This window comes from Scyliorhinus torazame, chromosome 5, assembly GCF_047496885.1.
Source record: "Scyliorhinus torazame isolate Kashiwa2021f chromosome 5, sScyTor2.1, whole genome shotgun sequence".
Lineage (NCBI taxonomy): Eukaryota > Metazoa > Chordata > Chondrichthyes > Carcharhiniformes > Scyliorhinidae > Scyliorhinus > Scyliorhinus torazame.
The window spans coordinates 204,100,871-204,128,338 of NC_092711.1; the positions used below are offsets into that span (position 1 = coordinate 204,100,871).

The 27,468-nt window shown below is 48.3% G+C and overlaps 1 protein-coding gene across 3 annotated transcripts in view; it reads left to right on the forward strand.

The window, feature by feature from the left end:
• The window catches only part of dock11 (dedicator of cytokinesis 11), a 386,085-nt gene that overhangs the window by 132,028 nt on the left and 226,589 nt on the right, over nucleotides 1-27,468 (forward strand). For all 3 annotated transcript variants that reach the window (XM_072505033.1, XM_072505034.1, XM_072505035.1), the window contains exons 16-22: nucleotides 8,417-8,496; nucleotides 8,586-8,767; nucleotides 9,021-9,086; nucleotides 10,988-11,080; nucleotides 11,183-11,306; nucleotides 18,194-18,315; nucleotides 24,018-24,104. In XM_072505033.1, the coding sequence (XP_072361134.1) occupies nucleotides 8,417-8,496; nucleotides 8,586-8,767; nucleotides 9,021-9,086; nucleotides 10,988-11,080; nucleotides 11,183-11,306; nucleotides 18,194-18,315; nucleotides 24,018-24,104 (754 nt within the window). The remainder of the gene's footprint in view (nucleotides 1-8,416; nucleotides 8,497-8,585; nucleotides 8,768-9,020; nucleotides 9,087-10,987; nucleotides 11,081-11,182; nucleotides 11,307-18,193; nucleotides 18,316-24,017; nucleotides 24,105-27,468) is intronic.

The following is a 27,468-nucleotide window of genomic DNA, read 5'->3' on the forward strand; positions in this document are numbered from 1 at the left end:
AGTTGAGAATGGTGAAACAATCAAGGCTTTACTGCACAAGATGTTGTGCCTCCTGCAGCTGGAACCAGAATGGGAGCAGCGCGGGAGAGCACACACTTTTATACACCGCCTGCTGGGCAGAGCCAGCAGGCAGGGATTTACCATCGTACCTGTAATATACGGGCAGTGCCGTAATACAAACAATATATCACTAGTGGTGTTTACCACATCTCACTTCCTTGTTCTTTCCCCAAAGCCCTGTATTTTCTTTTCCTTTTTGAGTGCGTATCTAGCTCCCATGTGAAAAGTCCACCTAATTCTTTGAGGCAGTGCATTCTAAATCATTCTCATTTGCTGCGGAGCCAAATTTCTCCTCCGTCTCCCCTGGTTCTTTTATAAATTATCCTAAATCTGTGTCCTCTAGTTACCCACGCAGCTGCGAGCCTTGTTTTTAAAATGAACTTATCGACCTAGAATTAAAGGGATGCCTTGGAAAAGATTCCTTCTGAACTCAAACCTGTCCACTTGAAATCCATAAACTGATGGTGGTTCAAGTAAAATAACTCTGATACGGTTTCTCTATAAATTGCTGAAAGGAAGGAAAAGACTCGAGTGGTGTCTCCCCTCAAACCTATTTTTCTCTTGAATAGTAATAACAGTAAATGACCTGGAATAGATCCTTCTGGAAGCAACCTAGACACAGCTCAATCCTGGCAAAGCATTTCACATTTTCTTTTCTCAATTCTTTTCCGTTGCTTAAGCCAGAATTCCCCCCAAACCAATTAGTTTGCCACTAATTACTTGAGCTTTAATCGTCTTTTGAACCACCACCCATCTGGCTCCTGATCAAATATCTGCTGAAAACCTAAGTAGATTATATTTGCTTCCTTGACCACATGAACCAATTTGATTAACTCTTCCGTGATTTCTCAGGTGAACTATTTTACGGAAGATTGTTCCTTATTGGTGTTCTGTAACTTGCTTGGTCTTCCTCACACCTCTGTTAAGATTCCTGTGAAATACCTGTTGACAATTGTTATGATGATGACAATGTCGGCTATGAAGAATACTGATATATTAAAATATTGCAGAAAATTACATTAGTACTGCTGTTGGTGTGTGCATCAGCCCTGGTCATTGTTTTATACTTAAAAGTGTTTTGAGTTGTGTTGATGAGTTTTTGCTTATTCTATGAGCAACAGTCAGTATATCGGATTTCTTGAAGTTGTTTATTTCCAACTACCAACAAAGACCTCATGGTAAGTGTGGTGGTATGTATTAGGGGTATTACGGTACCCTGTGATGCCGAGAGGCTATTGGTGGATAGACACTGGGTCCCGATTGGATCAGCGGCCTACTGGCTCCACCCAGTAAGGCGGAGTATAAGAACCTGGGTTCTCCCAGCAGCCGCATTCTGTAACTGTGCTGCTGGGGAACAAGTCTGCGTAATTAAGCCATCGATTGACTCCATCTCTTCTCGTCTTGTGAGTTATTGATCGTGCTACAGCAAGTACATGGCTCTCCGAACATAGTTCTGCGCCTGGCTCTCCTGGAGCCTTTTAGTCATCTGACTCTTGATGTCATACTTAAATCATCATAAATATCATTGTCTCATTAACGGAAACCATTAACCCTTGACTCTACGATGGCAGTCAGTCAAGGTCACTTGTCCCTTGTTGCGATTCTATATTACTAGCTTCAGCGATACTGTGGATATGAATCGTTGGTGATGTGTGCAATTTCCCATAATTCCTCCACCCTGCAGTATGAAAGAGTAAAATGGTGGCTGTGGGTGAAGCTGAAGAGGAGAAAGATAAGTGCCTTAAGATAAATTTCACAAAACTTAACAATATATGTCAGATCACTGAATTAAACCTCTGAAATGTGTTAATGCCTTGTGTGTTTTGTATGACAAAGATGGTAAGATCAGCTAGTCCACCAGGCTTGTTCTATAATCATTTTACAATGGAGCATCATGACTCACCACCATTTCCCTCCCACTGATTCGGAGATAATAGTCTTTATTAGTGTCACAAGTAGGCTTACATTAACACTGCATTGAAATTACTGTGAAAATCCCCTATTCGCCACAGTCCGGCGCCTGTTTGGGTACACTGAGGGAAAATTCAAAATGTCCAATTTGTAATGATATGTAGACATGTAACCAATGGGTAATCAGAACTAGACATGTAACCATGGGTAATCAGAACACCCAGCTGTGGCATCACCACTAGAGGGCATTACATTACCACTATAAAATACAACACACAAAGGCTCTCCGCCTCACTCACCCAGCAGAGACTGGAGTAACAACAGGTGTGTAGCATAGATCTCAATCACGCCACCACATGTGGCTGAGATACAGTTTGGACAGCTAGTCAAGTTTATTGTGTTACTAGAGTAGATCAGCAGGGTGTCGAACTCAATTAATAGCTTTGTCATTACTAAATAAATACTTTCAACTTACTTCGAGGACTGGAGTATCTTTCAACATTGCCTACGGTTAGTAGCGACTTATGTTACTCAAATAACAGAACAATATACAATTCACCTAACAAGCACGTCTTTCAGGACTTGTGGAAGGAAACCAGAGCACCAGGAGGGAACCCATGCAGTCACAAGGAGAACGTGCAGACTCCGTACAGACAGTGACCCAAACCGGGAATCGAACCCGGGTTCCTGCCTTTGTGATGCAACAGTGCTAACCACCATGCTACCGTGCCGCCCATCTGCTGATAACACACCAATAGCCACACTGAATGAAGCAAAAAAGAGAGAGGCAAATAAATAGCAAAGAATTTGTGTAGGTCCTGTCTGATCTCAACCCTCAGTTACCGCGAGGCACATTACTTTATGAACCAAACGATTTTCCATGCTGATTTCGCCCTCAGACATGAATCGCTTCAATTTCCATCTGATAGTGGCAATCACTCATTACCCTAGTCAGCAACTTGTTCCAAAGGTCGATGACCGTCTGCAAATGAAGAACCTCACAGCATCTAACACAGTCATATGCTTACGTGGCTTATATGCCAAGCTCTTGGTTCACCCTAAACCTCCTCGTTCAATGGACAGTCTTGTCTACAAGCTGCACTGTGCAAATCAACAAGGCTCCTTCGACAGCACCTCCGAAACCCATAACCGTTACCATCGAGAAGGATAAGGGCAGCCGTTGCATGGGAACAGCACCACCTGCAAGTTCCCATACACGTCACGCACCATCCTGACTTGGAAATATATTGCCGTTCCTTCACTGTCACTGAGTCAAAATCTTGAAACTCCCTCCCTAACCGCACTGTAGGTGGACCCTCACAACATGGAGTGCAGTAGCTCAAGAAGATAGCTCACCCTCCGCCTTTTGAAGGACAGTTAGGGATGGGCAATAACTTCTGGAACATGCCAGTGACACACAAATCCCAGGAACAAATTTTTTTAAAAGCCTTCATTATTTTAACTCTCTCAATCGAATCTCCCATATTCTAAGATAAAAGCAAGTTACTGTGGATCCTGGTATCTGAAAGAAAATCAGAAAATGCTGAAGAATCTCAGAAGGTCTGATAGCATCTGTGAAGAGAGAAGGGAGCTAACATTCTGAATATGGATGACACTTTGTCAAAGTTTAGATCATTTGCCCTACATTCTATCTTTTTCTAGATGAAAGGCAAAAGGCAGCTTTTTGTGCCTTTTGTAATAACTAAGGGTGTTTCTGGAAGATGTCATTCTTTTTAGCTTTTGGAACCTGTTCTCATGTTCTCAAAAACTAGACTGGGTTCTATCTCAAAAACTGGACATACATTTATATTGGAATGACCTAGCGATACTCTATTTGCCTTTACGATGACCGTTTTGTGGCATTGATCATAAACATTGAGCGATTCATACAATCACCTCTTGATCCCTTTCCTGTTTGACGGACTTTAGTTCAGAGATTTCTATCTAATATTGGCCCTACCCCACTTGCATAATATATTACATATATCAGCAACATCTGTCTGGCACAGGCTCATTCCCCCGTCTGTAATCTTCCTGACAACTCACTGCCTCACATCCGCCTTCCTTTAAGAGCGTGACTGTCTTCACAATTCACATCAAACGCACAGTGAGAGGCAAGTTCCAACTGAGCAAGTCGCATGACCCCCGAGGCACACGTGTTTAACGGACTGGAATCTCTGAGATGTTTTCAGGAATCAAACTAGTCAAGCTGTTTAAAACCTGCAAAGCCAAATTGATTTTAATATCCTATAGCATTTGCTTTCATTGAAGATGCTGCTGTTTAGCGAGATTTTGTATTATTTGACAAAACACACAGAATTGTGGTGATGGAATTGGACTTGCAAACCAAAGGCTGAAAGTTCAAATCTCACGGCATCTCTGATATCAAGCTTGATTTTAAAAAAAGAATCAAATTGAATCTCTGCAGCACTGTTTATGACCTCAGTGTTTTGCAACCAATAAAATGCTTTTGAAATGTATTCACTATTGTAATGTGGAAACTCATAGCTGCCAATTCATGCACAACAAGCTCCCAAAAACGGCATTTTGAAAAATTATTCATTCTTGGGATGTGGGTATTGCTGGCTAGGCCAGCATTTAATTCCCACCCCCAATTGCCCTCAAGAAGTTGGTGGTGATTTATCTTCTTAAATCGCTGCAGTCCATGTGATGTAGGTACACCCACAGTGCCCTTCGGGAGGGTGTTCCAGGATTTTGACCTAGCGACAGTGAAGGAGCAGTGATGTATTTACTTTCAAGGGGCTCGTTGGTCTAGGGATATAATTCTCGCTTTGGGTATTTTGGGCAGCACAGTAGCACAAGTGGATAGCACTGTGGCTTCACAGCACTAGGGTCCCAGGTTTGATTCGCCGCTGGGTCACTGTGCGGAGTCTGCACATTCTCCCCGTGTCTGTGTGGGTTTCCTCCAGGTGCTCTGGTTCCAAAGACATGCAGGTTAGGTGGATTGGCCATAAATTGCCCTTTGCGACCAAAAAGGTTAGATGGGGTTAATGGGTTATGGGGATAGTGTGGAAGTGAGGACTTAATTGGGTCGGTGCAGACTCAATGGGCCGAATGGCCTCCTTCTGCACTCTATGTTCTATGTATTTCCAAGTCAGGATGGTGAGTGACTTGGAGAGGAACATGCAGATGGTGGTGATCCGAGGTATCTGCTGCCCTTGTACCTCTAGATGGTAACAGTCTTGGGTTTGGAAGGTGCTTGCTCAGGAGCCCTGGTGAGTTCCTGCAGTGCATCGAGTAGATGGTCCACACTACTGCCACTGTGCATCCATGTTGAAAATGGTGAATGAGGGACGGCGGGCGGGAGGCGGCCGCACAATGGAGGGGTCCCGTTCGGCTACGGCATTTTTGGGGCTTTAAGCCTTGTCCCAGGGTCCACAGAGGCGGCAGAAGCAGGGAGAAGGCACGGAGGAGGCACAGTGAAGACACAGGAGGAAAAAAACCCGAAGAAAAATGTCGAGGGTGAGCAAGAAAACGGCCGGAAAAAAAACAGCTGAAGGTCCGTCGGGGAGTGGAAAGGTCACCGCGGGATCACCAAGGAAAATGGAGGCTGGAGCACCAGGGAAGGCCGCACTGCTTACGGCTGAAGAAATAACTACGGTGATGGCTGCGGAATTTGAAAAGCAATTGGCGCAGATTGCAAAATGCATGGAGACGGTGAGGAAGGAGATGAGGGAGGTTTTGAGTGTGCTGGTGGAGGAGGCGGTTTCCCCGGTGAGGACGGAGGTGGCGAGCGCAGTGGCGGAGGTGCCCGAGAGCAAGGGGAGGCACTGAAGGAAGTGGAGGAGACGTTATTGCAGCACGGTGATCAACTTGCCTCGATGGGGAAAGAGATGCGGAAGGTGATGGATACTAACAAGGATCTGCGAGGAAAAATGGAAGACCTGGAAAACAGATCCAGGCGACAGAATTTGAGGATTGTGGGGCTGCCCGAAGGAGTTGAAGGACCGAAGCCGACTGAGTATTTTGCCGCGATGTTGGCAAAACTATTGGGGGAGGGGGAGGATCCCTCCCGATATGAACTGGATCGGGCTCAACGGTCGTGGAGGCCTGTACCAAAGGCGAGTGAGCCGCCAAAGGCAGTGACTCTGTGCTTCTGTACAGTGTGAAGGAGAAGGTCCTGAGCTGGGCCAAGCAGAAGCGGGTGGTGCAGTGGGCTGGAGCTGGTATACATGTATACCAGGACTTTACGGTGGAGCTGGCAAGGAGGCGGGCTGCCTTCAACCGGGTGAAGAGGGCACTGTACATTAGCAAGGTGCGGTGCGGCATTGTATATCCAGCGAAGCTGAGGGTCCCTGAGGGTGACAAGCTCAGGGACTTTTATTTTGGAACGGCGGAAGCAGCGGAGGAGTTTGCGAAAGCAGAAGAACTGTGGCAGAACTGACAAATTGAAGAATGGCCATGTGCCGATGTAACCTCATGACTGTATTTTCTTCTTTTTTGTATCACTGCGCACGGGTGTAGAGACTAAAGGAGCCAATGTGGTATATATTTGGACATAGGAAGGGACGGGACTTTCACTTGAAATGAGGGTTCTTTGGGGTGTAGGTGGATATGCGGGGTTTGTGTGTTGAAAGGGGATCTTTGGGCTTTCCTAGGGCCGGGCAAGTGGGAAAGGGACCCGGGCGGGGGCCTAACCGGCCAGTGAACGGGAGTGAGGTGGGGGGAGGGACTGCGGCCATCGGAGCCTGGCAGAACAGGGTCCGATTGGTCTAGCCGGGGTGGAAAGCTGGGGGGAAGGAACCGAGGTTGGGAGGAGGAGTTTTACAAGAGGCAGTGGACGGGAGGAGCTGGAGACCGGGGTTGGAGGGGTGGGGTGGGGGGGGTGGGGGAGCTGTGTAAGATTAAGGGTGACTACGGGTAATCCCTGATTCCTTTTTGTCATTTGTTTATGTAAACATGTGGGTTGAGGTGTGGGGGTTGGTGGGTAGATGGGATCGTTGTTATTATGGGGACTGACATATCTTGTTTATTGTTGATGGATGTAAATGTGGGAGAAAATGTGAAAAAGGAGAATTTTAAAAAATGTTTAAAAGAAGAAAATGAGGTGCCAATCGAGCGTGCTGCATTCTCCTGGATGTTGAGCTTCTAGTGTGTTGTTGGAGCTGTACTCAGTGAGGCAAGTTGAAAGTGTTCCAACACACTCCTGACATATGGCTTGTAGATAATGGACCGACTTTGGGAGTCAGGAGGTGAGTTACTCATCACAGGATTCCTCGCCTTTAACTTGCTCTAGTAGCCACAGTATTTATATGGCTAGTGCAATTCAGCTTCTGATCAATTATAACATCCAGGATGTTGATAGTGGGAGATTCAACAATGGTTAGATCCACTCTTGTTGGAGATGGTCATTGCCTGGCACTTGCGTGGCGCAAATGTTATTTGCCACTTCTCAACCCCAGCCTGGTTTGTCCAGGTCTTGCTGCATTTGGACGTGGTTTGCTTCAGTATCTGAGGAGTCATGAATGATGCTGCACATTGCGCAAACATCAGCCAACCTCTCCACGTCCGACCTGAAGGTGAAAGGAAGGTCTTGATAAAGCAGCTAAAGATGGTTGAACCCAGGATTCTGCCCTGAGGAACCTGTCAATGACTGCAAATAATTGTTTCAGTGTTTAAAATGTATTGGGAACTGCAGCACGATGGTGCAGTGGTTAGCACTGCTGCCTCACGCTGCAAGGACCCGGGTTCGATCCCGGCCCTGAGTCACTGTCTGTGTGGAATTTGCACATTTATTCTCCTCGTGCCTGCGTGGGTCTCATCCCCACAACCAACAACCAAAAGATGTGTAGGGCAGGTGGATTGACGCAAGCTCGCCTCTTATTTAGAATTCTTTTTTAATTATATTTTATTTAAAATTAAAAGTATTTGGTACAGTAAGGGTTTAAAATAAATAAAGAAAATGTATTGGGTTCATTAATATCGTTCATAGAACATGGAACATACAGTGCAGAAGGAGGCCATTCGGCCCATCGGGTCTGCACCGACCCACTTAAGCCCTCATTTCCACCTTATCCCCATAACCCAATAACCCCCCCTAACCTTTTTGGACACTAAGGGCAATTTAGTATCGCCAGACCACATAACCTGCACGTCTTTGGACTGTGGGAGGAAACCGGAGCACCCGGAGGAAACCCATGCAGACACGGGGAGAACGTGCAGACTCCGCACAGACAGTGACCCAGTGGGGAATCGAACCTGGAACCCTGGTGCTGTGAAGTCACAGTGCTAACCACTGTGCTACCGTGCTACCCACATGGAAGAGAAGCTTCCACCCAAACCTGCCGGACCTATATACCCCACACTGTCATTGCCCTCAGAAACGGTCTTGCAAGCCACTCAGTTGTGATCAGTTGCTGTCAGTTTGGACCATTTATGGATAATGTGTAGTTATAGTTAAATACAGTTATATTTTTCTCTTTAGAGCAGAGAAGATGTCCAAACTTCAGGTTATTCCAGGAAATTTTGACGTTACTATTGAATGTGTTCCTCCGGACATTTCCAGTGAGTACAGTGAATTCCATTTTAAACCGTGGAATGACAACTTTTGAAACCCATATGGCTATAAAGACTAACTCTCTTGGCTTGTTTAGATTGTGTAACATCGTCCTACGTCCCGGTAAAGCCATTTGACGAGAGCAGCTGTGTATCATTTGAAGTTGAAGAATTTGTTCCAAATATCGCAAAATACATGTACCCCTTCACAAGCTTCAAGAACTACATGTATGTTTACCCTCTCCAGCTGAAATATGACAACCAGAAGACTTTTGCTAAGGTATTGTGGAGCAAATAATTCTTAGCTGATTTTTTTTAAAGACCAAAGTCTTCTCGCTGATGATGTTCAAATAATTGCTTTTGAGTGCAATTGATGTCAAATAATAGCTGAATGATCGCTTTTTGAGCGCAATAGGGGCCAAGTGAGTGCAAACGAACACCGTTGAAGGCAAATGATGTCAACATTTTCGGGTAGGGAAATACCAGTGTACTTAGCTGACTGCTGATGTTCCTCTCTCTCTCTCTCTGTCCAGGCAAGGAACATTGCAGTCTCTGTGGAGGTCAGGGATTCTGATGGAGAAAAATCACATCCATTGAAGGTGAGTGAGTCTATGGCCGGTGATCACATTCAAAGCCTCTGTTGCAATGTCTGTGGATGGAGTGAGTGGGACAGATAAGACCATATGACATAGGAGCAGAATTAGGCCACTCGGCCCATCGAGTCTGCTCCGCCATTCAATCATGGCTGATATTTTATCATCCCCATTCTCCTGCCTTCTCCCCATAACCCCTAATCCCCTTATTCACCAAGAACCTATCTATCACTGCCTTAAAGTGATTTGGCCTCCAAAGCCTTCTGCGGCAAACAGTTCCACAGATTCACCATCCTCTGGCTGAAGAAATTCCTCCTCATATCAGTTTTAAAGGATCGTCCTTTTAGTCTGAGATGGTGTCCTCTGGTTCTAGTTTTTCCTCCAAGTGGAAACATCCTCTCCATGTCCACTCTATCCAGGCCTCGCACTATCCTGTAAGTTCCAATAAGATCTCCCCTCATCCCTCTAAACTACAACGAATATAGACCCAGAGTCTTCAGCCATTCCTCATACGACAAGTTCTTCATTCCAGGACTCATTCTTCTGAACCTCCTGTTTGCAGGAGACTGATGGAAGCACATTGAATTAAGGACTATGATCCCTAAAACACCATTGCCTCAGCACCAGGCAATAATGGTGGAGTTTGCTTTATTGGAGCCCATTCACTTATGATAATTCTCTGACTATAAATGGATAAAACTGTGGAATGTGACCAGGAAATCTCTGGTTTCTTTAACATCCTATGTTTGCAGCAAACATAGCTAAAACACATTAATGATTTTTCATGGCTTTTGCACCATGTTTGCCCACATGCTGTTGTCCAGTCAGATGCCAGAATGGCATTTAATGCGACAGATCGAAAAAACAGTTCTCCAGCTGACAGCTTTATTAAATACCAGCCCATGTGGCAAACTGGTGCAAAATCCTGGATTGCAAAAGACAGAAATAATGAGCCAATTTCAGTTGACGAGCAAATCTGGAGTAAGGGGGCCTAACCCTGAAATTTAAACAAATTCATGTAGGCATGAAATTGGGAAGCATTTTCTCTCACAAGCAGGCGTAGAAATATAGGGCGGGATTTTCCTGTAATCGGCGGGGCGGGGGTCCCGGCGGGACGGAGTGGCGTGAACCACTCCGGCGTCAGGCTGCTCCAGGCCACTGTGAGGGCAGCCCCCGGGGCCAGAACGCCCCCCCCCCCCCCCCACCCCCCAGGACCCCGGAGCCCGCCCGCGCCGCCAGGTCCCGCCAGTAAGGGACCTAGTCCAATTTACGCCGGCGGGACTGACATAGAACCAGCGGGATTTCGGCCCATCGCGGGCCGGAGAATCGCTGGGGGTGGCCCGTCGACCGGCGCAGCACGATTCCCGCCCCCGATGAATCTCCGGTGCCGGAGAATTTGGCAGCCAGCGGGGGCGGGATTCACGCCGCCCCCCGGCAATTCTCCGACCTGGTGGGGGGGGTCGGAGAATCCTGCCCCTTGAATGGCCTTCCTTTTGGCTTTAGTTTCTGGGGGACAATTAGATTCTTATTTCAATTACTATAAAGCTAACATGGGTAAATAAAATTGAGGGTACAGAACAGCGATGATCTAATTAAGTGATGGGACAGGCTCCAGGGATGGAATTTCCTGTCCCTAGTATTTTGGCCAGGTTTATACTAGCCCCCTGAGCTGGCTAAGTGGGACAGAACAAGGTTTATGATTTCAGTTTTGTATCTCACATGGACAACATTTCAAGTTGAATTATTGTTTGAATGTATTATCGTGTTGGTGTGCAACGTGCTTGAATTGTGTTGAACAAATAATGTGCCAGACGGGTCGTTTAGATTGTTTGTTGTTGTCGTATGTCTCAACTCAAAGAGACTCGAACTGAAAAATGGAGCACTAAACGTTTAACAATTTCTCTCAGTGTATCTATGGAAAGCCAGGAGAGCACGCGTTCACGACCAAAGCCTGTGCGACAGTTTGGCATCATCAACAGTGTCCAGAATTCTACAATGAGGTAAATTGACTCCGGTTTTATTTTCCGTTTAGTAAGTTAGTAGCTTCTCTATAACTTCTAACGTTACGTGTCCTATTGTTTGGTGTTTCGATATCTTTATAGATTAAAATTGAGCTGCCTGTACATCTCCATGAGAAGCATCACCTCCTGTTCACATTTTACCACATCAGCTGTGACATAAACACCAAAGGCACAACCAAGAAACGTGAGAGTATTGAGTCACAGGGTAAGTATGCAGTCAGTCATTAGAGATAGTGACTGACACATAGTGGCTGCATTCTCCTTCGTTAACAACTTTAATATAGTTACATTGCTAACTTTGTTTTAAATACTGCAGACTTGGTAGTTTAGTTGGCCAGGATTTGCACTCTAGTTGTGAAATTGTAATTGAGGAAACCAGGTAATATATGGTCCGGTGAATCTGGTGAATCACAAAACTACTGGTGTGTTGTTAAAAACCCAACTTGGTCACTATTGACCTTCAGGAAAGGGAATTTGTTACCCTTCACTGAATAATCTGGTAATTGGTAAAAACATTTGCAAGGCTACAGGGAAAAAGCAGGAGGTGAGACTAGGTAATTTGCTTTGTAGGCAGCTGGCATGAAATGACGGAGCAAATGGCCTCCTCCTGTGATGTAATCATTCCATGGTTTGCGGGCTAAGACCACTAAAAGTGACCACGAAGGTGTCAGTTTGTAGTGGAAAAACCCAATCAGTTTGCTAACCGTCCTTTCGTGAAGTGAATCTGAGGTCCTTACTTGGCCTGAAGCTGCAAGTGACTCCAGTCTCATGTACTATGCAGTTCACTCTTGATGGGTAAGAAGGCAATAATGCTCCCTTTCCAAGAACAAATAGAACAAGGTGCCAAACAGGGTATATTACATTTAATGACAGCAAAAGCAGTGATTGTTGAAGAAGTGTACTGAGCCTGACTAGAGCAGTAAGCTAGCTTATTTCAGCAGAACCCATTGTGGGGCCAGTATAGGTTGCTCTGTGATACACCCATGGTTAAAGAGCACCCTCCCAACATTTATTTTGTAGATTTGGTCATGAGCCGGAGAATCGCGGGGGGACGGCGTGAATCCCGCCCCCGCCGGCTGCCGAATTCTCCTGCGCCAGGGTTTTGGCGGGGCAGGAATCGTGCCACGCTGGTCGGTGGCCGCTGGCAGCAGCTCCCCCCGCCCTCCCGAGAATTTTCCGGCCTGTGATGGGCCGAGCGGCTGCTGCTTTAGGCCGGTCCCGCCGGCGTAAATTAGACCTGGTACTTACCGGCGGGACCTGGCTTTGCGGGAAGCCTCCGAGGTTCTCGGGGGTGATCTGGCCCCGGGGGTGCCCCCACGGTGGCCTGGCCCGTGATCGGGGCCCACCGATTAGCGGGCGGGCCTGTGCTGTGGGGCACTCTTTCCCTCCGCACCGGCTGCTGTGGACCTCCGCCATGGCCGGTGCGGAGACGAACCCCTCTGCGCATGCGTTGGGATGGCGCCAGCACATGCTGGCGCTCCCGCGCATGCACGAACTCGCGCCGGCCGGTCAAGGCCCTTCAGAGTCAGTTGGCGCGGTGCCAAGCCCCTTCCGCGCCGGTTGGCGCGGCGCCAACCCTGCCGGTGCCGGCCTAGCCCCTGAAGGTGCGGAGGATTCCTCACCTTCCGGGTGGCCCTACGCCAGACTGGTTCATGCCACTCCTCAGCGCCGGGACCGCCCGCCCCACCGGGTAGGGGAGAATCCCGCCCGAGTTGTGAAAAGGCTTGGATGTGATGGAGGCCATTGTCCAGTGACAATGGCAATAGGACTTTCTTTCCTGTGTCTGATCATTCTGTGTATCCCAACCCAAAAACAAAGAAATAACAAATATATGCAAAATACAGAATACAAAACCCCCCAAAACCCCTTCCCATAAACAATCATAACACAGAGCCCATTTAACTCGACCCCAGTCCCTGCTCTGTAACAACAGCTCTGCCTCCTCTGAAGTATCAAAGTAATGGTCCTTTTACCCGAAGGTAACATGCAGCCTCACAGGGTACTCCACTCCAAACCTCACTCCACTCTTGTATAAAGCCGCTTTGGCCTTATTAAAGGCTACTCGCTTCTTTGTCAGCTCTGTACCAAGATCCTGTTATATTGTATCATGGGTTCTTTCCCATCTCTGGTCGCGATTCTCCTTGGCCCACTTTAGGACCCTCTCCTCCTGGAAGCTGTGGAATCCGGCTTTCACTGCTCATGGTGGTTCATTCGCCCGAGGAATGTTGGATGAGCACAGCCCAATTCTGGAGGGGATGTCTGTATCCCCCAGCCTCACCCTGAATATCTGCAAAAAGTACGCAGTTGATTTCAGGCCCTCTACACCCTTCGGCAACCCTGAGGTATTGACTCCTTGACCGATTCTCCAGGTCATCCACCTTGGCCTTCAGATTCTTATTCTTCTCTGCCATCACCAACATCTCAGCCTCCAATGAGGCGATTTGGTTGCTGTGTCCTGACAAAGCCTTTGAACACCTCGCCATTCTTCTTTACAGCTTCCGAAGTGCTCTCCAACTCCTCACGGATAGGACCCATAACCGCCTCAATCGACGTTACAAGAGTGCCGAACATCGCTCTGCATTGTCTCTTAAATGTATCTCCAACTGCTTTTCAAACTCAATGGCCAGTACCCCAGTTAGCATATCTGCCATGATCAGGGAGGCTCCAACTGCCAGACCCGCCGCCGCCATTTTCCCTGCTGAGGCACAACACAAAGCCTCCGAGCCAGTTGAAGAATTTCCACCTGCAGACTTGTTGGTTGTGGTCATTTTTTTGACACCTTCCACACTAGGACCCTTCTACTTCCTCATAGGAAGACATTGTCCATCAAAAAGCCCCAGGAACCCGGCAAAGAGGACCAAGAAACAAATATCCTGGTGGGAGCTACCTAATGCACAAACTCCTCCGACATGTCGCCACCAGAAGTCATACAGTATCCATAGGTCAATAGTAACGGTCCTCTGAATCAGGATCTGACTCAAACATGGTTAATATGGGACTGCGTATAGTGCTGCCCATCTGAGACCACATGATCCACGCCCAACATCAGTCTAGTATTGGGCAGAGCCATATGCACCAGAAAATATGCAAAGTGCTACTAGCTTAAAGCGTTTACTATATATATATGTACATAGATCTTGTAGTCAATATATGCATACTTCAGACTGTGAGGATTTCATTAATGGTATCCAATACCACACAGCAATTGGCTCAAGCCCCACAACCAGAGACGCTCGGGCTAGATTCTCCACCCCCCCCCCCCCCACCCCGCCACCCCCACCCCAGCCGAGTGTTTCTCGGGGGTGACACGCCATTCGCTGGGGACGGGATTCTCTGCTCCTGCCGCTGTAAATGGTAGTTCCCCTTAAAGCCACCCCACACTGTCGGTAAACCCGCGGGCGGAGGTGTGCTGCCGGCGGGAACAGAGAGTCCCAATGGCTGGAGAATTCCGGCCTTGAACACTTAAGCGGATTGTCTGGCGGGGTTCTGAGGAAGCATGGCAACATCGAGGCGCTCCTGGATGCAGTGGAGGAGAAGAGGGAGTCCCTGTACCCCGGACACGGCCGCAGGGTCGCCCCACGCCTCAGACGGCGTCTGTGGAGGGAGGTGGCAGAGGTCGTCAGCGCTGTGGCTCTGACACCACCGTCAGGCACCCAGTGCCACAAGAAGGTGAACGACCTTGTCAGGGCAGCCAGGGTGAGTCTCCCCCCCCCCCCCCCAACTCCCTGCCCGATGTGCGGCACACCCCCAGGTGAAACCAACCCTAACCCTAATCTCTGCACTATACGCGCAAGCGATGGCGTGCATTCATATACCTGTCTAACACTGTTGCCTTTTACCCCTGCCACCCACCCGCCCCCCCACAGGAGAAGCGCGCACACAACAATAGGGAGCATGAGAGGACTGGAAGGGGCCCAGCTGATGAGAGGCCACTCACCGTACATGAGGAAAGGGCCCTGGAACTGGCTGGCGGACCTGAGGACCGGGAGGTTGCCGATGCAGAGGTCGGGGGCCCACCAGCAAGTGAGCCACCAACAGCCCGTCCCCATATCTCCTCTCCCTCATATCCCCCCTCCTCCGTATCCTCCATATCCCCCCTCCCCTATATCCCCCCTCCCCGTATCCCTCCTCCCCGTATCCCCCCTCCCCCGTATCCCCCATATCCCCCCTCCCCCGTATCCCCCATTTCCCCCCTACCCCATCTCCCCTATATCCCCTCTTTCCCCATATCCCCCCTCCCCCATATCCCCCCTCACCCGTATCCCCCATACCCCCCCTATCCCATATCCCCCCTCCCCCATATCCCTCCTCCCCATATCACCTGATCACCGCCTGCGTGTCTAACCATGCATGCTTCATTGTGTATCGCAGGAGCAAACGTCGAGGCATCCATCCGCGCAGATGCCGACCACCCGCAGGATGCCCCAGGGCGACCACGGGAGACGGAGAGACCTGGAGTAGTAGGGAGACGACGCCCCCGTCTCGTGCGGGTGCGGCGACGCAGGCGTGTGCCATCCAGCGACGAGGGGGGCAGCCACAGGCCCCCGTCGCAGCCGAGCCACGAAACCACTACCCAGGACACCCCGACCCAGGACAGCCCTACCCGCGAGACCACTACCCAGGACACCCCGGGAGGTCGGAGGCCATCCTGGCGCAAGCGAGCATCTGCCGCCCAGATGGATCCTGGGTTCCTGGAGTTACCACACCCACCCATAGCCCCGATGCAATCACCGAACCTGAGACGAGCGAAGAGGGTGACGGCCGGCTTGCAGCGGCTGCAGTTGCAGGTGGAGGAGTGCACCCGCGTCCAGGAGCTTGGAGTGGTGCCAGTCATGCGTGCCACCCAGGTGGAGGCAATGGGTGCGACGGTGTCAGACATGGGGAGCAGTATGCGAGGCCTGGGGCTTTCCGTGCAGGTGGCGTCTGTGGCCCAGGACATGGCTGCCCTCTCACAGGAGGCCATAAGCCAGCGCCAGCGGCAGATGGCAGAGGCGCTCAATGCCATGGCCCTGTCTCAGCAGGCCATCGCTAAGGGCATCGGCGCCATTACCCATGTGCTAGCCGGCGTCGCACAGTCACAGACAGGGATGGGCAACTCCCTGAGCTCCATGGCTGCAAACCTGCAGACCCTTGTGGGCCTCCAGGTCTGGCAGCGCCAGGTGTCGGAGGGGCGTCGAATGGCCAGTCCGTTCTCACCCCCGACCCATGTAGAGGCCTTGGGGGCCATTGGGAACCCCGAGGGAAGAGGAGTTGCTGGCGCCCGTCCCTGGTCCCCCTGTAGGGGAGGTCCAGGAACACTGCAGCATCTCGCCCCTTCAGTCCCAGGTGCATCGGGTGGGCAACGGGCAGGACAGGCTGGCAGCTCGCCATCCCAGTCGCCCGGGCCGCAGCCTGGCCCATCTAGGCCAGGACGCCCCAGGAAACGGCCGCCAAATGGATCCTGAGTCAGAGGGCAGGAATCGCAGGAGTCCACCTCCAGTTCTGCTGTACCGTCTGGGGAACCACCTAGGCGTAGTCAAAGGGCCCGTAAGACCAAACAATTAGACACTGAGTAAGTTGACACGGGTGCAGGGCACAGACGAGTTTTAGGGACTAGGGCACGTGTATGCACTGTTTGTTATTAAAATCACTTTAACATCTACAGAAGCTGCCTTTGTGCTCTGTCCGAAGCGTGCGGGGACGTCATGGACGTTGAGCGCCAGTGTGTGTGTGAGGGGTGGTCTTACGTCGGCCTCCGGTGAGTCTGCCCCCTTCCCCCTGGGCTGCCCTCACCATCCCCCCGGGCAGAGGACGGGGCCGTGCGCTGCAGTGTCACAGCCGCATGCAAGAATGGTCCGGGTGGATGGTGGTACTGTGGCCATGGGTCAGACATAGTCCAACGATGTGGAGCCAGGAGCTCATCGCAGGGCGGGTTGTCATCATCCTCCATGGCCTGCAATAGACACGCTTCCACCGGCGCCCATGAGAGTCTGGCCGTCGTGCCGCAGGTGGATCTGCAATGGAGGGGTGGTGTGCAAGGGGCTGTTTAGCACAGGGCTAAATCACTGGCTTTGAAAGCAGACCAAGGCAGGCCAGCAGCACGGTTAAATTCCCGTACCAGCCTCCCCGAACAGGCGCCGGAATGTGGCGACTAGGGGCTTTTCACAATAACTTAATTTGAAGCCTACTTGTGACAATAAGCGATTTTCATTTTCAGCTCTGCACTCATCCCCCCCTCCCCGGCACTCACCCCCCCGTACCCGGCACTCATAGTCCCGTACCCGGCACGCCCCCCCCCGCCACACACACACCCACAAACACCTCTCCCCCACACACAGACTGCGGCCACGCCATCACCTCTCCTGCGGCCACCCCCAATGCCGTGACCTACCTCCACGCTGGACGGCATCAACCATCAGCACTGGTTGACGCCGTTAAAAAGGTGTTTTGATTTACGCCGACGTGACCCATGGGACTTCGGCCCATCCGGCCGGGAGAATATGGGCAGCCCCGGAGTCCATTGACTCGCGCCATTCCCTCCTATTCTCCGAGGCGGGCAGTGCGATTGACGCCCAGCCGACTTTTCACCCTTCGGAAAATTCGGCGGGCGGCGGGGGCGGGATTTACGCCGCCCCCCAGCGACTCTTCGACCCGGCGGGGGGTCGGAGAATCCCGCCCAAGGTTAGATTTGTTCTGTAAATATTAACCTACAATGCAAGTACGGATTGCTAAAGAGGGATGCAAGTTTGCATTTTTTTCTTTGCAAGTTCACCACCATTTACAGTTTCAAATCTAACTTTCAAGGCTGTAGCATAGCTAAAGACTTGCATCATCTTTATTAAAGGTTAATCAGATTGGCTCAGTTCTACTAAACTGCTCTCTAATGTTTACACTTCTCAGTATCTGAAAATGAGGGTAAAGTCACATATTTGTATTTTTGCTTTGTCACGTGGGCATTTATAGAGTGACTTTTGACACTTTTTCAGTCAGAGCCCGGGTGTAAGAAGGTGACTTGGATTTTGTAGTTTATTGATTTTATTACATGTTATGACATGGAATCCAGTGTCTGAATGCCATGTTCCTTGTGACCAAATTCTTTTGTATCTTGTTCAGTCGGTTATGCTTGGCAGCCATTGATGAAAGATAGCCGAGTGGTTACATCTGAGCAGCAGTTGGCCGTATCGTCTAACCTTCCTCCTGGATATCTGGGCCACCATGATTCAGACAGCAAGAAGGTGAGATGGGCAGTGATATACAGGCAGTCTCGACTTTACAGTGTTCGAGTGACCACATTTATAAATTGACACCCTGCTTTCACTTTCCGATGGCGGTTTTGACTTCCAGATGTTCGCTCTGACGCGACACCGGCGAACAAGTTCACATGTGCACATTGACATTCTTCAACGCCCATCTCCCTGTCTCGGTGTACAGTGTGGTACTATATTTGTACATGTGTATTTTTAAATTACAAAAGATACACTTGTCATGGACATCAGTGCCCTCACTGAATGCTACCTATATGAGGCATCTAAATCAAAGCTGACGGAGGTTGAGGGGGGACCTCATTGAGGTCTACAAAATCATGACAGGTATAGACAGGGTGGATAGCAAGAAGCTTTTTCCCAGAGTGGGGGACTCAATTACGAGGGGTCTCGAGTTCAAGGTGAGAGGGGAAAAGTTTAAGGAAGATATGCGTGGAAAGTTCTTTACGCAGAGGGTAATGGGTGCCTGGAACGCATTGCCGGCAGAGGTGGTAGAAGCGGGCACAATAGCGTCATTTAAGATGTATCTAGACAGATACATGAATGGGCAGGGAGCAGAGGGATACAGATCCTTAGAAAATAAGCAACAGTTTTAGATAGAGGATCTAGATCGGCACAGGCTTGGAGGGCCGAAGGGCCTGTTCCTGTGCTGTAATTTTTCTTTGTTCTTTGTTCAGTAAAGCACCTAAGGAAGCCTACACTGTCGAGATGTTCTGTTTGTGTGAGTTCATAGAATCATAGAATTTACAGTGCAGAAGGAGGCCATTCAGCCCATCGAGTCTGCACTGGCCCTTGGAAAGAGCACCTCACCCAAGCCCAAGCCTCCACCCCATCCCCGTAACCCAGCAACTGCACCGAACCTTTTGGACACTAATGTTCAATTTATAATGGCCAATGCACCTAACCTGCACATTTTTGGACTGTGGGAGGAAATCGGAGCACCCGGAGGAAACCCACGCACACACAGGGGGGAGAAAGTGCAAACTCCACACAGACAGTCACCCGAGGCCGAAATTGAACCCAGGTCTCGGGAGTTGTGAGGCAGCAGTGCTAACCACTGTGCCACCGTCTTACATCTGAGTTATAAAGGTTGCACACTGTCTGTGTAAAAGACATTAGGTGATGAACTAAAGAATGTTCCTGCTTAATGTTTACCCCTCAACAGATACTGCTAAGTACAGATCAACTGCTCACTAACTTGGGAGGCCTTGCTGTTTGCATACATCAAACATGATTCAGTCTCACAGACAGTGGGATTGAAAGGCTTTAGAGTTGCCAACTGAACTGGCGCGATTGGGTGTATTCAATCTTTTCTAGTCCAGTGAAAGACCCAAAGTCCTTGATGACTTTTATCACCTGATAGCAGCATTCCAGTATTTCATTCCTGCTCTAAAAGCCTGGGACCATGTTCGGCTTTAATATAGGTCCAAGTGCATCTCCATAGTGTGTTCATTTTCCCACTCGGTCTTCTTCCTTGAACTTAGAGGTGAATTTTGTTGACAGTCTTATAGCTAGTGCTGTGAGGCACTGCGCCAAGTGAAAGAAGGAATGATTGTACAAGATTATGCTGAAATCAGCCAAGGTCATACTTAGGTTGGCTACCAGGAAAAGTAGTGGCCTTCTCAAAACTCTCCCGTTCCTGGAGAACACTGATACTGCATTTACTAATGCTGCTAATTCAATTGCATGTATAAGTTAAAGAGTTCCAAAGTCGAGCAGTTCTCTCTGTGCCGCTTGAAACTTGGCTTTGCCTATTTAAGGAGCCTCGATTTCTTGAACCGCAGAGGCGATGAGAAAAAACGCTGAGATTCACACCAGTTACTACATAAACCGCTGATTGGAGACTTGGCAGGTTACTAAAATCAAACAGCTTCTCAGACACCTGTGTTTGTACTCCAAATAGTAGAATTATAACTTTTATACTGTCTAAAATAACTTGACATTCAGTAAGTCACATAATGTGGGTTTGGCATGGCTTCTGTCCAGGGTATGTGAATCATTCTGGTCAGTTTATGTGGTTGTTGCTGCAGGAGCTGGGCACTTAACCATGAGTAGAATCTGTATCATGGGGCAGTTCAGTTATGATCAGACTGCAGTGCTGCTAGATATGCTGGTCAGGGCAAGAATGAAGTAAGTAGCTGTAATCAGAAGGGTAAGGTGAACATAGCGCTTTTTCAGCTGGTATGCTACTCTGCAGCATAATGGTGTTCTGTTTCTTCCTGCTCACCAACTCTGTTGCTTTATCTGTCATCTCAAAGAGGACAAGTCCTACTTGAGTTTAGGTTCTGCAGTGAGGTTGACCTGCGCCCCCTTGTTCAAGGGGTTCAGTATTTATGGCCAGTGCCTGCCTCCTGGGCAGTTAACTATTGGGAGTAAGTGGGGAAATATTGGCCAGAATAACCCATGGATTTATGGAACCAATACCAGGAACAGACGGATTGTCTTATGATGGAAGGTTGGAGGGATTAAGTGTGGAGTCTAGAAGAGTAAGAGACACCTTGATTGAAACTTTTAAGTTCCTGAGGGGTATTGACAGGGTGGATATGGAGAGGATATTTCTTCTTGTGGGATAATATAGAACTAGGGGGTCATTATTTAAAAATAAGGCGTCACCCATTTAAGACACAGATGATGAGAAAGCTTTCCTCTTGAGGGTTGTGAGTCCCTGGAACTCCGTCACTCCCTCAAAAGGCAGTGGAAGCCTTTGAGTGTTTTTAAGGCAGAGCTAGATAGATCCTTGATTAATAAAGGGATGAAAGGTTATCGGGCTGAGGCAGGAGTGAGCGGAACAGTGGTTAGCACTGCTGCCTCACAGCGTCAGGGATCCGGGTACAATTTTGGCCTTGGATGACTGTCTGTGTGGAGTTCGCACTTATTCTGTGGGTTTCCTCCCACAGTCCAAAGATATGCAGGTTAGCTGGATTGGCCATGTTAAATTGCCCCTTAGTGTCCAAAGATTTGCAGGTAAGGGGATAGAGAGATGTGGATGGGGGAGTGGACCTGAGTACAGTGCTCTTTTGGAGGGTCACTGCAAACTCAATGGCCCGAATGGCCTACTACTGCGCTTTAGGGGTTCTATGATTCTGGTGGTCATCATATCAGCGCTGAAACCATTTGTAATATATTTTTTAATTAATTTACTGGATGTGGGCTTTGCTGATCAGGCCAGCACTTATTGTCCATCGCTAGTTGCCCTTCAGAGGGTGGTGGTGAGTTGCCTTCTTGAACTGTAGTCTCTGAGGTGTAGGTACACCCACGGTGCTGTTAGCAAGGGAGTTCCAAGACAGTGAAGGAAGGGCGATATATTTCCAAGTCAGGGTGGTGAGTGACTTGGAGAGAACCTCCAGGTGGTGGGGTTCCCAGGTATCTGCTGCTCTTGTCATTCTAGATGGTAGCGGCCGTGGTTTTGGAAGGTGCTGTCGAAGGAACCTTGGTTACTGCAGCGCATCTTGTAGATGGTACACACAGCTACCACTGTTCGTTAGTGGTGGAGGGTTTGAATGTTTGTGGAAGGGGGAGTAATCAAACGGGCTGCTTTGTCCTGGATGGTGTTGAGCTTCTTGGGTGTCGTTGGAAATGCACTCATCCAGGCAAGTGATTTACACTCCTGAATTGTGCCTTGTAGATGGTGGACAGGCCTTGTTACTCGCTGTGGGATACCTAGCTTTCGACGTGTCTTGGCAGTCACAGTATTAATACGGCTAGTTTCTGATCAATGATAACCCCAAGGATGTTGATTGTGGGGGATTCAGTGATGGTAATGCCATGGAATGTCAAGGTGCGGTGGTTAGATCCTCTCTTGAAGGAGATGGTCATTGCCTGGCACTTGTGTGGTGCGAATGTAACTTGCTACTTGCCAGTCCAAGCCTGGATATTGTCCAGGTTTTGCTGCATTTGGACATGGACTGGATCATTTTCTGAAGAGTCGTGAATAGTGCTGAACATTGTGCAGTCATCCACAAACATCCCCATTTCTGACCTTATGATGCAAGGGAGGTCTTCCTGGAGATGGTTGGGCCCACGGCACTACCCTGAGGAACTCCTGTAGTGATGTCCTGGAGCTGAGATGATAAACCTCCAACCACCACAACCACCTTCCTTTGTGCCAGGTACGACTCCAACCAGCAGAGAGTTTTCCCCCTGATTCCCATTTACTCCAGTTTAGCTAGGGTTCCTTGATGTCATACTTGGCCAAAAGCTGCCTTGATGCCTCTCACCTCACCTTTGTCATTCAGCTCTTCTGTTCATGTTTGAACCAAGGCTGTAATGAGGCCAGGAGCTGAGTGACCCTGGCGGAACCCAAACTGAGCATCCGTGAGCAGGTTATTTCTGTTTACGTGCCACTTGATAGCACTGTTGATAACTCCTTCCAACACTTTGCTGATAATGGAGAGTAGAATGATAGGGCGGGAATTGGTTGGGTTGGATTTGTCCTGTTTCTTGTGTACAGGACACGCCTGGGCAATTTTCCACATTGCTGGGTGATGCCAGTGTTGTAGCTGTACTGGAACTTCTAGCCCTTTTCCAGCCATGTAACATTATCTTGTATCAACTTTCATCTTTGGTTACGTCAGTGAGATTCATACACAAGGCGTAGGGGTGTACATGTACAGATAACAAAAAAAATCAATCACCTTCTGTCTCTGCAAATAAATTAGCCATACGCAAGTTTGGGAATTGAACCTGGCATTGTAGCTCTCTGGGTAATGTTTGTGCTCACAAGATTAGCTTGCGAAGCCATTGCCGAGTTAAGTTATAGTCCTAAAATAACTTTTCTTCTGAGACATTTTAGCATCCTGAAATATCCTCTGTAAACTTACAGCAGGTCAGAGAGTCATGGCATTAGTTGGACTTTTGTTGCTGTTTTCATTGTCAACTAGTCTCAGCTGATCATACTCTAACCTGTGAGATCAAAGGTCATTTATTGAAGTCTATCTCTCGCCCTGCACGTAGTCTCCATAGGCTGTAGTGCAGCACCGGCTTGGTGGTCGCCTCGGTGAAGCCGGTAGATACCGGGCGGCCGTTCAATCTGGCGTAGACATAGTTAAGTGGGCTTTTAAACTCACTTGCAAGTCTGGGTCCCGCCCATTGTGAGTGGGATCCAGATTTCAACATCTCGCGAGATCTGGTTATGTCCCACGAGGCGCAACGACCCGGGATCCTGGGAAAGGCCTCTCCCGGAATCAACCAGCTGCGTCTCATCCTGATTCCAATGGGACGCGGCCTATAAAACACACCCTCTGTCTCTGGGGAACAGTAGAATGGGATGGAGTGAACCTGTGATTGGAGGAGCTGGAGCAGCGAGCATGTGAGAGAGAGAATCTGTGATTGGAGGACAAGTCTCTATACACTTCGTCTTTCCCATCTCTCTGAACTTTTATTTTATGTTTAGCGGGTTATTTGGGATTCTTGAGGGCAAATTTGTCCTCTGGCCTTTGTGTTTGGAAACCTGCATCCTGGCCAATATTCATTCCTCAAGCAAGACCAACAAAACCAGGTGAATTGATCTTTCGCCTTGTTGCTGGTAGGGAGACTATCTCTGTGCTAAATGGCTGCCATTCGCCGATAGCAATAGTGCCTGAAACTTATCCTCACCCATTGTGCTTGATGCCCTTGGGATATTCTAAGGCGCTATTTAAATGTTTATTTCATTATGTTTTTCTTTAATTCTGCAGCATACAATTCCCGATATTAAATGGGTAGATGGAGGAAAACCTTTACTGAAAGTTAAAAATCATTTGGTATCCACAATTTACACTGAGGTAAGCAACTTGAATGCTGAAGTACATTATCAATATACAGATCCTGTGTCCACTTGTAAATGTTGTGTAACATCATTTGGACCGCATGTAAATATTGTGTACCAACATGAGGATAGATTGGAGAGGTTAGGTGTGTTTTCCTTGAAGAAAAGAAGGCTGAGAGGAGACTTGATAGAGGTGTTCAAAGTCGTGAGGGTTAGGGACAGGGTAAATAATGTGAAACTGTTCCTACTCAAGATAGTATCAAGACCTAGAGAACACATTCACAATAATAGGCAAAAGGAGTAGAAGCGATGTGAGGAAAAATGTTTACAGCCGGAGGGTGGTTACATTCTGCGATAATCGGCTTGAGAGGGTGGTGGAGGTAGATTCGATCGAAGTATTCATAAGACCATAAGACATAGGAGTGGAAGTAAGGCCATTCGGCCCATCAAGTCCACTCCGCCATTCAATCATGGCTGATTTCAACTCCATTTACCCGCTCTCTCTCCATAGCCCTTAATTCCTCGAGAAATCAAGAACTTATCAACTTCTGTCTTAAAGACACTCAACGTCCCGGCCTCCACCGCCCTCTGTGGCAATGAATTCCACAGACCCACCACTCTCTGGCTGAAGAAATTTCTCCTCATCTCTGTTCTAAAGTGACTCCCTTTTATTCTAAGGCTGTGCCCCCGGGTCCTAGTCTCCCCTGCTAATGGAAACAACTTCCCTACATCCACCCTATCTAAGCCATTCATTATCTTGTAAGTTTCTATTAGATCTCCCCTCAACCTCCTAAACTCCAATGAATATAATCCCAGGATCCTCAGACGTTCATCGTATGTTAGGCCTACCATTCCTGGGATCATCCGTGTGAATCTCCGCTGGACCCGCTCCAGTGCCAGTATGTCCTTCCTGAGGTGTGGGGTCCAAAATTGCTCACAGTATTCTAAATGGGGCCTAACTAATGCTTTATAAAGCTTCAGAAGTACATCCCTGCTTTTATATTCCAAGCCTCTTGAGATGAATGACAACATTGCATTTGCTTTCTTAATTACGGACTCAACCTGCAAGTTTACCTTTAGAGAATCCTGGACTAGGACTCCCAAGTCCCTTTGCACTTCAGCATTATGAATTTTGTCACCGTTTAGAAAATAGTCCATGCCTCTATTCTTTTTTCCAAAGTGCAAGACCTCGCACTTGCCCACGTTGAATTTCATCAGCCATTTCTTGGACCACTCTCCTAAACTGTCTAAATCTTTCTGCAGCCTCCCCACCTCCTCCATACTACCTGCCCCTCCACCTATCTTTGTATCATCGGCAAACTTAGCCAGAATGCCCCCAGTCCCGTCATCTAGATCGTTAATATATAAAGAGAACAGCTGTGGCCCCAACACTGAACCCTGCGGGACACCACTCGTCACTGGTTGCCATTCCGAAAAAGAACCTTTTATCCCAACTCTCTGCCTACTGCCTGACAGCCAATCGTCAATCCATGTTAGTACCTTGCCTCGAATACCATGGGCCCTTATTTTACTCAGCAGTCTCCCGTGAGGCACCTTATCAAAGGCCTTTTGGAAGTCAAGATAGATAACATCCATTGGCTCTCCTTGGTCTAACCTATTTGTTATCTCTTCAAAGAACTCTAACAGGTTTGTCAGGCACGACCTCCCCTTACTAAATCCATGCTGACTTGTCCTAATCTGACCCTGCACTTCCAAGAATTTAGAAATCTCATCCTTAACAATGGATTCTAGAATCTTGCCAACAACCGAGGGTAGGCTAATTGGCCTATAATTTTCCATCTTTTTCCTTGTTCCCTTCTTGAACAGGGGGGTTACAACTGCGATTTTCCAATCCTCTGGGACTTTCCCGGACTCCAGTGACTTTTGAAAGATCATAACTAACGCCTCCACTATTTCTTCAGCTATCTCCTTTAGAACTCTAGGATGTAGTCCATCTGGGCCCGGAGATTTATCAATTTTTAGACCTCTTAGTTTCTCTAGCACTTTCTCCTTTGTGATGGCTACCATATTCAACTCTGCCCCCTGACTCTCCGGAATTGTTGGGATATTACTCATGTCTTCTACTGTGAAGACTGATGCAAAGTACTTATTTAGTTCCTCAGCTATTTCCTTGTCTCCCATCACAAAATTACCAGCGTCATTTTGGAGCGGCCCAATGTCAACTTTTGCCTCCCGTTTGATTTTAATGTATTTAAAGAAACTTTTACTATCATTCCTAATGTTACTGGCTAGCCTACCTTCATATTTGATCCTCTCTTTCCTTATTTCTCTCTTTGTTATCCTCTGTTTGTTTTTGTAGCCTTCCCAATCTTCTGACTTCCCACTACTCTTTGCCACATTATAGGCTTTCTCTTTTGCTTTGATGCATTCCCTAACTTCCTTTGTCAGCCATGGCTGCCTAATCCCCCCCTCATATAACCTTTCTTTTCTTTGGGACGAACCTCTGCACTGTGTCCTCAATTACTCCCAGAAACTCCTGCCATTGCTGTTCTACTGTCTTTCCCACTAGGCTCTGCTCCCAGTCGATTTTCGTCAGTTCCTCCCTCATGCCCCTGTAGTTACCTTTATTTAACTGTAACACCTTTACATCTGATTCTACCTTCTTTCTTTCAAATTGGAGATTGAATTCTACCATATTATGATCACTGCCTCCTAAGTGCTCCCTTACTTTAAGATCTTTAATCAAGTCTGCCTCATTACATAACACTAAGTCCAGAATGGCCTGTTCCCTCGTGGGCTCCATCACAAGCTGTTCCAAAAAGCCCTCCTGTAAACATTCAATGAATTCCCTTTCCTTGGGTCCACTGGCAGCATTATTTACCCAGTCCACCTGCATATTGAAGTCCCCCATGATCACTGTGACCTTGCCTTTCTGACATGCACTTTCTATTTTGTGGTGCATTTTGTGCCCCCGGTCCTGACCACTGTTAGGAGGCCTGTACATAACTCCCATTATGGTTTTTTTGCCTTTGTGGTTCCTCAACTCTACCCACACAGACTCCACATCACCTGACCCTATGTCATTTAGCGCTATTGATTTAATTTCATTCCTAATTAACAAGGCAACCCCACCCCCTCTGCCCACCTCCCTGTCTTTTCGATAGGTTGTGAATCCCTGGATGTTTAAATGCCAGTCCTGAACCCCCTGCAACATGTCTCTGTGATGCCTACCACATCATACCTGCCAGTCACAATCTGGGCCACAAGCTCATCTACCTTGTTCCGTACACTGCGCGCATTTAAATATAGCACCTTTAATTCTCTATTGACCGTCCCTTTTTGTTTTCTTAGCGTGGTGGACCTTGGTTTACTGAGCCTTTCCATACACTGTCATATTTTGTGGGATGGGGACTATCGTA